Source organism: Pantherophis guttatus, chromosome 1 (genome assembly GCF_059756535.1).
Source record: "Pantherophis guttatus breed Tessera chromosome 1, ASM5975653v1, whole genome shotgun sequence".
NCBI lineage: Eukaryota > Metazoa > Chordata > Lepidosauria > Squamata > Colubridae > Pantherophis > Pantherophis guttatus.
The window spans coordinates 328,296,497-328,308,825 of record NC_142063.1 but is presented as its reverse complement, the minus strand read 5'-3'; the positions used below and the strand labels follow the sequence as shown (position 1 = coordinate 328,308,825).

General features: G+C 43.7%; 1 protein-coding gene across 5 annotated transcripts in view; it reads right to left on the bottom strand.

Annotated features, from left to right (window-relative positions):
• The window catches only part of RASL10B (RAS like family 10 member B), a 49,243-nt gene that overhangs the window by 24,240 nt on the left and 12,674 nt on the right, over positions 1–12,329 (bottom strand). For 3 of the 5 annotated variants that reach the window (XM_087883412.1, XM_034420937.3, XM_034420939.3), the window contains one exon: positions 9,914–10,285. The exons of 1 other annotated variant lie outside the window; for it this stretch is intronic. In XM_087883412.1, coding sequence (XP_087739538.1) covers positions 9,914–10,129 — 216 coding nt within the window. In that variant the 5' untranslated portion in view covers positions 10,130–10,285. The remainder of the gene's footprint in view (positions 1–9,913; positions 10,286–12,329) is intronic. One more of the 5 variants, XM_087883414.1, reaches the window with a different exon arrangement.

Below are 12,329 nucleotides of genomic sequence, written 5' to 3'. Positions count from 1 at the left end.
TACTACGCTGATACATTAGGACTCCCTAGGTTCTTGGGAATCATTTGATGCAAATGAAGGCCAACACCAGCTAAAAAATTGGCAGCTGGAATTTCACATTTTTGTGATTTCACATTATTATGATAATAATATATAGCCAAGGAGAAAAATCCACACATATGATTTTTGTATCTTAGGTTCTGAAATAAACATAACTGTTTTTGACAATTATGATTACTGTATATGTGTTGGCTTGAGAAAGGACTATTTTTGCCTCAAGGGATAATGTACCTTAAGATTTTGCTTCCTCACTTAGTCAGGTCATTGGTTAAGCCATGATGGTTTTGTAGTTTATTCATTTTTTAACAAATTAATTGTAATGCTTATTAACCTTGCCAATTTATACAGCACAATGTTTTCTTATAGGTCATCCTGACTGCATGGAAACCTCCTAAGGGCAGACTAACCACCTCACAGTGAATTTTATCTAATCAACTTTTAAAGCCACCTAACAAGTCGTTATCTAACCATTATCTCTCCTGTTAGTAGAAGACATCATAGTTCATTATTTTTTTTTCCTCCCCTATGCACTGAATCTTCAGAAGGCCTGGTAATCAAGTCCAATGCGGAACAGTTGACAGTCTGAGTATGTTTGGTATTCAGAAAAGGCGAACTCAGCAATCTTCAAATATCAGAAGGGTTGCCATCCAGAAAAGGGACAAGATTTACTTCTCTTTCCCTCAGAGGGGAGGGCCAGAAGCAGGGACTTAAGGTTACAAGCAAAGACATTCAAAAAGGACATCAGAAGGGACTTTCTGACTGTATAAGGCTAGTAGAACAGTCTGCCACCTGAAATGGTGGGTTCTTCTTCACTAGATGTCTTCAAACAGGGGCTATCAGAGGTGCCCCAATGGATCCTACACTGAGCAAGAGGTTGGTCTAGATCAGGGGTCTCTAAACCTTGGCGACTTTAAGACTTGTGGACTTCAACTCCCAGAATTCCTCAGCCAGCAAAGAATTCTGGGAGTTGAAGTCCACAAGTCTTAACGTTGTCATGATTGGAGACCTCTGGTCTAGATTACCTTCGTGGTGTCTTCCAACTCTTATTTGGTGTACAATTCATATGAATTACGATTCAGCAAATTGAAATAAATAAAATGTCTTAAGCAAAGCAGTATTCTCTGCCCTGTGTGCACTTCCGTGTGTCGCTTTAGTGCCAGGGCAGATTGGCACCGTCCCCCAATTATTTCATGCTGTTCCTGCTAATACGCACCTGTACCAATTCATTTCTGTGGATCAGAACATATGGCAAAATGTCTCTTTTGAAAGTGATGAAGTTGGATATGAAAAAAAAAAACCTGCATATGTTTCTATTGGTAGCAATTCTTGCTTCCCAGCTCCTTTACCCTCCATGCCCTAGTACCCTGGAGTTATTAGGAGACAGACAGGAGCCAAATTCAATTAAATAATAATCTCATAATGGGATTCATAATGACCAGGTTTGTGTTGCTAAAACAAATGCAGTGAGACGTGAGTAATACTATCCCATGGGATAGTTATGGGAGGAAAATGCTCTTGGCTCATCCAGTTCTCTACCACTGAGTGAGAACACTTATGGACACTAGAAAAATGATTAATAACACTGTTGGTGCAATAGCCAAATTATGATTGAGCTCATATATCTGATTGAGCATTATGATGGTGTTCTTCTGTTGCTTAGTTATTTGTTTGATTTATAGGCTCCCCTAATGTGTTGCACATCTGTGAGAAGGGAAATCTAACAAAGACAATACTTAAATCAACTTCTTCCAACCCCAGATAAAATCCATCTTCCTGGAAAAAACAAGAGTTAGGATGTTTGTGATTCATTTTTGGTGGGATGGGACTCAAACTTCGTGGAATACTTGGGGGTGGAGGAAATGTGGAAGAAACCCAAGGAAAGCTTAAGGAAAGAGGAAAAAAACCTAAGGCTCTTCGATATAATTGGGGTTCTTTCCTCCAGGAAACGGGGGTCAAAAGTATCCCCCCATACTTTGCATGGCCTTTATTCAGCCCACTCATAAGGCTAAAGAATAGTACCATTCTTACCCCTTTAAACTAGAATAATTTAAGGAAGAAGCACGGTGGCTCACATGGTTAAGGATGCTGGGTTGGAGGTTAATAATAATAATAATAATAATTTTATTTCTATACCGCCCCTCTCCCGAAGGACTCGGGGCGGTGTACAGCCTATTGAAACAAAAAATATACAAATATCAAAATTTAAAATTATTAAAAATATTAGACAATTTCGGCCCGGATTAAAACCCCCAATTTAAAAGTCCCAAATTAAAATAATTACTTAGTTAGCCCTGCCTGGCGAAACAGTAGGGTCTTAAGGGCACAGCGAAACACACGGAGGTTGGAGATCTTGCGTATTTCCGGGGGCAGTTCGTTCCAAAGGGCAGGAGTTCCCACAGAGAAGGCTCTCCCCCTGGGTGTCGCCAGCCGAAATTGCTTGGCCGATGGCACCCTGAGGAGTCCCTCTCTGTGTGAGTGGACTGGCCGGTGGGAGACTATTGGTGGCAGAAGTCGGTCTCGCAAGTACCCGGGTCCTAAGCCATGGAGCGCTTTAAAGGTGGTAACCAACACCTTGAATCGCACCCGGAAGACCACTGGGAGCCAGTGCAGCTCGCGCAGGAGAGGTGTCACATGGGCGCAACGAGTCGCGCCCATAACCACCCACGCGACCGCATTCTGGACCAGTTGGAGCCTCCGAGTGCTCTTCAAGGGGAGCCCCAAGTAGAGAGTGTTGCAGTAGTCCAGACGGGACGTGACAAGGGCATGAGTGACCATGTGCAAGGCGTCCTGATCCAGAAAGGGCCACAACTGGCGTACCAGGCGAACCTGATAAAAAGCCCCCCTGGCCACGGCCGTCATATGCTCTTCTAAAGACAGCCGTGCATCCAGGAGGACACCCAGATTCACCCCCAATAGTCAGCGATGGCACCAGCTGACTATACCGGGATGCCGGGAGCCACAGCCACTCGGTCTTGGAAGGGTTGAGCCTGAACCTATTTCTCCCCATCCAGACCCGCACAGCCTCCAGGCAGCAGGATATCACATCAAGGGCATCATTGGGGTGGTCTGGGGTGGAGATGTACAGCTGGGTGTCATCAGCATACTGATGGACTCTCACCCCAAAACCATGGATGATCTCATCCAGCGGCTTCACATAAATGTTGAACAGAAGGGGCGAGAGGACCAACCCTTGCGGCACTCCCCAAGCGAGGCGCCTCGAGGTCGACCTTTGCCCCCCTGCCAACACAAACTGCGAACGGTCAGAGAGGAAGGAGGAGAACCACCGCAGCATGGTGCCTCCTATTCCTAACCCCCTCAACCGCTGCAGCATGATAGCATGGTTGATGGTATAAAAAGCCGCTGAGAGATCTAATAGGACTAGGACAGAGGAGCAACCTCTGTCCCGAGCCCTCCAGAGATCATCCACCAATGCAACCAATGCCGTTTCTGTGCTGTACCCCTGCCTGTTTGCTAGTACAGCCGGATCCAGGGAGGACTTCTTGAGGAGGGGCCTCACCACCGCCTCTTTCGAGGCAGCAGGAAACTCAAAGAAGCATTTATAATACCCTGGAGCCAGCCTCGTGTAACCTCCCGGGAGGCCAGTACCAACCAGGAGGGACACGGGTCCAATAAACATGTGGCAGCACTAAGCCTAGCCAGAATCCTGTCCACGTCCTCAGGAGCCACAGGGTCAAACTCTTCCCAGGTAATATTCTCAAGACCTACCCCCGTCTCCCCCCCCCTGGACTCACCCAGTCGGAGTCCAAGCCTTCCCGAATCTGAGCGACTTTATCATGCAGGAATTGCACAAAATCCTCAGCTCAACCCTGCAAGGGATCTTCCCGCACTCCGCCCCGAAGAAGGGAGTGGGTCACCCTAAACAGAGCGGCTGGGTGGTTCTCTGCAGATGGGATAAGAGCGGAAAAATGGTTAGATTTCACCGCTTTTATCGCCACTAGGTAGGTCTTGATATAAGTTGTCACCAGTGTCCAGTCAGAATCGGATTGACTAGTCCTCCAAATGCTCTCTAGGTGTCTTTTCCGACACTTCATCTCTCTCAGCTCCTCGGAGAACCAAGGAGCCAATTGAGATTGGCATCGGGTCAGAGGCCGCAAAGGCATAACGCGGTCCAAAGCTCCGGCAGCCGCACTCTCCCAGGCGACCACCAGGTCTTCAGTCAAGTCATGTGCCAGGGTCTCAGAAAATGGCCCAAGCTCCATCAGGAGCTTTCGGGGTCCATCAGGTGCCTGGGACGGAACCATCTGGTCGGTTCCGTCTCCCTATGGTGGGGGGAAGCGGCTTGGAAGTCTAAGTGAAGGAGAGAATGATCTGTCCATGACAAGGGTTTGATGACTAAATCCCCTCTGCCAAGATCATTCAACCACTGACCAGAGATGAAAATCAAGTCCAGAGTGTGTCCCCCGGTGTGAGTGGGGCCTTGAACTAATTGGGCCAGGTCCATGGCCGTCATGGAAGCCATGAACTCCCGAGCCACCTCTGACGCCTCAACGATGGATGCAAGTTGAAATCCCCCTGGGGCTTTTCCACCGCCACTCCGGCGATAATGTCGAGTAGCTCGGGCAGGGTTGCCACCATGTGGCAGGGAGCCAGGTACGTGGTCAGCAAACCCATCTGTACCCCACGACCCCACTTCACAAAAAGGGACTCACATCCGGCTATCTGAGGAACAGTGGCCTCCCTCGGACAAAGACTTAGGTTAGCAAGCTTGTGTTCGAGACCTGTGTGCTGCCATGGGGCAGGGGGGAGGTGGGTTTTTTTGCCATACTGTGAAAGTAAATGGCATTTTCCAGCAAAAACATCGTAAATTTTGGTCACATGACTGAAGGACACTGTCAGGGTTCCATGATATGCCAATATGACATTTTCAATAAAATGGAACTTTGAGGAAATTCAAGCCTCGGAGTTTTCTTTTGTTGGGGGTGTTACTTGGCACCCTGACATTAACCCGAATCTCTATTCAATCCTCCCTCCCATTTTCCCACAGAATAATATGTGGCAGGCCTGAAGGCCCAAATGTAAAAGATGGCTTCCAGGTCTGACAGACACCACAAACAGCCATAAATGCAGAACAAATGCCAAACCCACAAAATGCCACATGACTGGGAAGGGCTGCAGACTTTGGAACGTCGAATCCAGGTTGTAAGCCCCTTTTATGGACTTTTGAAGTCTGTTGTAACTTGATAAGTCAAGGACTACCTGCATTTATAAAGCAGCAGATGATGGAGGTAATTTGGAGTGCAGGTATAATCTTGAAAGAAAGGAAGCATTTATTCAAGATTACTTTTTGTGTAAGTGAATTTGGATTTAATTGAATTAAGTTCCATTAATTATCTGATAAGTGACAGTCCTCATGATTACTGATTGCATTAATAAAGGATGACAAAGATTTGGAGACAGAGAGCAATGACAGCTAAAAAGCCAGGGGTGTGGAGGGGAGGGGAATTTCTAAAATTTGCATTTTACACTGGATCAACCAGTTAACAATTTCATGCAATTTGGCAAACATTTGTGTTAGTCAGCTAAATCGAGACGCAAGGAGCTATATATATAGAAAGCTTCTCTCCCAAAGTCTGTAGAGATTCTCAGTCATCCAGGTCATGGTTGTCCCAAAGGTGCTTTTTCAGGAGGCAACTGAACTTTCTTTTTTCTTTTGAAAACATTTTGCTTCTCATCCAAGAAGCTTCTTCAACTCTGACAGGACAGTGGGGAATGAAAGGATTTATATTTATAATGAGCTGAAGAAGCTTCTTGGATGAGAAGCAAAACGTCTTCAAAAGAAAAAACAAAGTCCAGTTGCCTCATGAAAAGGCACCTTTGGGGCAACCTGGATGACTGAGAATCTCTACATGCATTTAGCTATACAATTTGGGATGGACCCCCTTTGAATGGTGTGGGAGTAGGAATGGATTTCCAGAGGAAAAATTGCAGACAGGACCAGGAGCACTACTCAGGTGACCCTGAAGACACAGATAAACCTCCAAGGGCTTCAACGACCCTCTAAAAGGATGCAGATTACCAGCTGTCTGCAAGGAATATAAATCCTTCCATTCCTCACTATCCTGTCAGAGCTGAAGAAGCTTCTTGGATGAGAAGTGAAACATCTTCAAAAGAAAAAACAAGAAAGTCCAGTTGCCTCCTGAAAAAGGCATCTTTAGGACTTCTCTACCAAAAACCCCCAGTCGTTCTTCCTCTTTGCATGTCATAGCACAAGCTTCTGAGATTTTTGAAACATGCCCACAAGCTTCCCTCTGAAAATGTGTTTATATATACCATATAAGAACTATACATTTGTTTTTCATTTTAATAAGGAAGACAAAATAAACTAATGTCAAGGCAAACTCTGTCCCTGTTTCTTCTGAGATTGCTTTTCCCACCCTTTTAAAATTGCACAAGACAAAACTTTTCACATCTGCATTTTCACCTATTGCTATATTGTCATGCTGAGATATCTAATATCTCCATCTGTTGCATTTCTAATTATTGTGGCTTGATAAATGGCAAGCACAAAGGGAACAAGATTGTCCTTAAAAAAGTGGGACAGCATTTAATGAGGGGTGATGGTAGAGCTAGAAACAGGTGCATCTTCTTAAAATTATAAAGGCAGGCAACTGCTAGAAGACCATGAGACTAAAACTTAAAACACTTGCCATTAAATAACCACGACCATAATAATAATAACAGCAATAACAACAACAACAACAACAACAATAATAATAATGATAATAATTTGTATTGTACTGTGGACCTTTCTAGAGCATTCCACATCTCTGAGCAGGTAGAGTAAATGTTAAAATGCAATGGGAAATATCTTCCCACTTATTACTATAACCATGTGCTTGTATCTTCCAATTCATATTGTTTTTACTTGTTTCCTAGTACGATTTGATAGCTTTTTAGTAACCTTATCACTAAGGGTTGTATCTTTTTATTCTTAATGAATGTATTTTATTCTCCTTATGTACACTGAGAGCATATACACCAAAGACAAATTCCTTGTATGTCCAATCACACTTAACCAATAAAGAATTCTATTTTATTCTATATTGTTCCTTGTGGCTTCATGAGCTTGGCTTCATGTAAGATGCTCAGCCTGTTTAATGTGCATAATACAATGAATAATCCAGTTCCTTTATCATGCAAAGCCACAATAAAACAATAAAAAGTTAGGCTATCAAACTTAGTGTTTTATGATAATGAAGCTGCTGCTGGACTTGTTAAGCTTGCTGCACACAACACTATAGATTAAACTATGAATGTACGAAAAGAGCCTTATTATAACCTACAGCGCTGCATCCACTTTTTCAAAGAGCAGGAGTCACTGAAACTACTGAATAAGTATGCGAAGGATTCTGCTAAGGCGACTCAACTATAACTCACAAAGATGCTAAAATGGATCACTGTATATCCTGCAAAGTTTATATCCTGCAAAGGATTGAACGAAAATGATCAATGTTGATTTTATTGGTTAAATTATTATTTGAGTATGTGCCATCAAATCGCTTTTGACTCCAAGCAACCACATAGATTTTCTCCATGACAATCTGTCCCTAACCTGGTTTTGCAGATTTTCCAACTATGCATTCATAGACATTGTGACTTAGTCCATCTACCTTGCTGCTGCTTGTCCATCAGCCATATAAAAGACTATAGGCAGTTTTTTCTTGAGAGATGATTAACCTAATATTTCCTATCAAATTAATTAAAAGTCCTTCAAGTTTGTCTATAACCAATAGAAAACCAAGTAGCCATACAAAGTATGGCTGATAGAAGATAAAATTTATAGGGCAGGGTTGAACTGTGAGGTCCTTTGTGCTCTATGAGCTTGGTGGTTTTCTTTCAGACATTTCATTACCCAACTAGGTAACATCATCAGTACAAGGTAACTAGGTATCAGTGCAAGGTAATTAGGCTAATCAATGATGTTACCTAGCATGGTAATGAAATGACTGCAAGAAAACTATCAGACAGGGGTGGGTTCTAAATTTTTTTACTACTGGTTCTGTGGGCGTGGCTTATTTTGTGGGTCATGTGACAATTCTTTAGGATTTTGATGGTCTTGATGGTCATGTGACAATTCTTTAGGATTTTGCAGAGGTACTGGTCTACCAAACTTTTAACTGCTTGCAGAGCTGTACCGGTCTACCCATTTATTTTTGCAGACACTGGTCTACCCATTTATTTTTGCAGGCACCGATCTACTCATTTGTTTTTGGAGGCACCGGTCTACCACCCAACTGCCTTTTACCACTGATCAGCTGTAGGGCGGCCCTTTGAAGCCCCGGGGCAAGTTTTTAAACAGGTTTTTTCCTTATAGCCCATCATCTGGGACTCAGGAGGCAGCAATAGATTGGGGGTGGGGCCAAATAAAAGGTAAGAATAATGTGGGGGCGGGGGGGCAGAACCGGTTCGGTGACGTCATATCGTCACCGCTACTGGCTCAGCGAAACTGGGCCAAACCGGGAGGAACCCACCACTGAGCTCAGAGAGCATCAAGGTCCCCACAAAGTATGGCTGATTGAAAGAATGTTGCTCAGATACAATACCCAGGACCTTTAGCCAGCTTGATTGATGGTAAATGCTGTGAATATAGATCAGGATCATGTGATCCATCATTTGCTTTGATGTAAAGCAAAATATGCCAGCTGAAAAACAATACACTGGATACTCTGTTACCAAACCCAGATAAATGATCCATCCTGGACAGTGGTAGCTAAGAACATTGATCTGGATGACCCTCACTGAAATCCATGCTTAATTGTGAACTCACTGCTTCTCTCCACCCTTTCCTACCTCTCCTGGATTAGAGAATGACCATAATGGCCTTTATTATGCAGCTATCAACTGATGGATTATGCGCTGTCAAGTTGATGTCAACTTTTAGCAACAAACCTAGACAGATCCTCTCAGAGAGAAGTACATTTTTATAAGGATTTACTAAATGGCTATGTTCAGATAACATGCTTAACCTTGTCACCAGCATTCCCACAATTTGCTAAATTTGGATAGTTTTAATATTGGATCAACCAAGATTGCTATTGAAATTGCAGGTATGATATCTTCTGGAGGTCACTAGGCAGACAAACAGATGACAGCTGAGTGGTCAAACATCTGTTTAGAATATCCTGAGTTATTCCCCAGTTTTAACAGTTTTTTGCTGAAGTTTTTCTTGCTCTCATGAAAAGAGACAATGGAATTATTTGCACCAATGGTATTACTCAGTGGCCTGGTCTTCACAAAATAGTAAACTGGATCATTAGAGGGATTTTATAATTTGTGAAAAATTATAAAAGAGTCTATGATCCAGATGTTAGATTTAGATGTTAGAATTAATCCAGATCTGGCACAGCACAGATCATGTACAGGGTTAAAGTAACTGCACTCAATCAGTTGTGAAAACCTGATTATCCACTTCAGCTTGAGTTTATCAGCCTTAATTTTCCGATTAAACAAGCCCAAAGAAAAGCCAAAGAATTAATGCAAAGATAAAAAATTTAGAACTCAATCTGCTAAACACATTTTTGTGCAGCCCTATTTATTTTCCTAGCATACATAGCCAAGGATATGTTCTAAGAGGAGGTGTAAGAGTAGATGGAGGATTTTCCTCCCCCCGACAGCATGTATACCTCATGAGCTACTCCCTCTAATCTTTTCTCCATGGAAATGCAGAGTATGGCCACGGATCTTTCAATCTACTTCGGGAAGACTGGGCATAGTCTTCTTCTGAACTCTCCACTTACAGGAGCAGCCACCTGGAAGACCTCGGATGCTGACACTGCCCACCTCATTCAGAGCAACCTATAGCTGGCAGTGAGAGTATCCTTTATGAAGTCTGACAGGTGGGATGTACACCTACCTGCAGGGTATTTACAGGGAAAGAGGCGATAGGCGGGAAGTCCATGATCTGAAGGTCGTGAACATGGCCATTCATGACCACGGCAGGTAGGTAGACACGGCGGGCCTTGGTGGGGACACAGACCTCGCTGAACTCGTTGTACAGGAACTGGTGGACAATGGCACTCTTCCCGACCCCTTGAGCACCCAGCACGGCAATCTTGAAAGTTGTCACCATGCCTCCCGGCCACAACCCCCGTGCACAACGTGGTGATCAGCTCCTTGGCGCAGTCCGCTGCCTTTGCACTGCCAGGAAGGCCCCTGGGCTGCATATTCTGGCAGCTGTGGATTCAGCCACAGTCAGCAACCATTTCCTCACTGGCTTGGCCTGTCACTGGAAGAGCAAAAGAAATCTCGTCAACCTAGAGAAACTGAGAGAAGTCCTGCTAGAGCAGAGCAAGGGTCCCTCAAGTCCAGTTTCACAACAGTCAATCAGATACCTACATAGAAAATATGAAGGCAGCATCTCTTCCCTATCATTTCCCCCAGCAACTGCAATCTAGTGGTTGATCGCTCCTAGTTATGGAGGCTTCAAATTCCTTTGGAACTAGTAGATAATAATGGATCTCTTTTTCTCCTTAAGTTTGTTAACCCCTTTAATACTAATACTTCAGTGCCAGAAGCACCAAAGTGCTTCTGTGAGGAAAGGATTTGCTGACAACAGCATTGTTGCCCAGGGGGACACCCAGCTGGGGGCTCCTTTCATGTCTCCGTGAAGTTGCCCATTGAAGTGGTACCCATTTATCTACTCATGGTCACTGCTTTTGAACCACTGGGTTGGCAGGAGCTGGAGCGTGTGACAGGAGCTCATCCCACCCCATAGCAGCAATAGGTCTCAAACACAAGCCTGCCAATCGCCAACCCAGTGTTCTAACCTCGTGAGCACCGCGCTCCTTCATTAAACTTTTAAGCTGAAAACTCACACCACACGGTGGCGTAAACTTACATGAATATTTTCAAGCTTCTGACAAATAGCAGCCTATCGGGTTTTGAAAGAAATAAACAGAACATGACTCTGTATTCTTCTTTCTTGATAAACTCAAAAGTCCTTAGCCATTTCAGATGTCTATATGGTTCTTCTAGGATTCCCACCAGCTTCACATATTGCATGACACTTTGGATGGCTAACCATGGTTTATGGAATAAAATTCCATTTGGTTAGATTTGCACAACATCCCAATCCTTATCCATGCCTGACAGATCCTTGTGGCTGCACTCACACAACATGCTAATCCATATACTGTACAGATAGATCATGTGGGTTAGCACAAGAGTGAGCAACTGGAGCCTCTGTCCAAAACAGCCCTTGATTTCTGCTTTTGTATTGTCAGAAACCTGATTATAATTAATGAAAAGTGGCAGATTTCCTGGCTAGTTTGAATTGAGGACCACAAGGAAACTGTAGTGTATGCCCTGAAATAGCTGTAACAAAGTTAGGAAACGACCCCATCCCCAAGACCGTACTGCCCATCTGTAAGATTCAAACTTTTTGCCTTTTGTAGCCTTCACTCCCCCACAAAGTTACAAGCAGCCTTTGGTTACTACTAAAATATTGACTATTCCTGCTTCCTTCATAATATTTGAACATTGTGTGTTGATTCTGATCGTTATTTTTAGTTGATATTTTAATCCAGTTGTGTAAGCCACCTACAGTTAGTTCCCAAGTTATGACCATAATGGAGCCTGTCCATCATGGTCATAACATGTGACGGTCGTAACTCAGGTCATCCATATGATGACCTGATTTTATGACCTTTTTTTGTGGCAGCCATTAAGCAAATGCCTTGGTCACTAAACAGATCCATGGTTCGCTATGACACAGTTTTGCCAAAAAAGAGAAATGAATGCCAGTTTTCAGCAAAAACTCGGTAAAGCTCGGTCATGTGATGGCAGGACATTGTAAACGGTTTTAACTGTGGCCTAGCAGTCACATGACTACAAGGGAAAGTGACCATCAGCACTTCAAATCTGGATCATAACTACCCTCAGGGAGGTCTGTTGTAACTTAGAACAGTCACTAAGTGACTTGCCGTAAGTCAAGGACTACCTGTACCTCTATGGTGGTGCAGTGGTTAGAGTGCAGTACTGCAGGCTACTTCTGCTGACTGCTGGCTGACTGCAATTTGGCAGTTCAAATCTCACCAGGCTCAAGGTTGACTCACCCTTCCATTCTTCTGAGATGAGTAAAATGAAGACTCAAATTGTTGGGGGCAATATGCTGACTCTGTAAACCTCTTAGAGAGGGCTGTAAAGCAGTATAGAAGTCTAAGTGCTACTGCTATTGTTAAAGTCATTTTGTGATTGAAATGGCTACCAGCCCTGGATGACATCTTCAAATCTCACCGTTTGAGAAAGTTGCATAACATTCTCAGAGACTC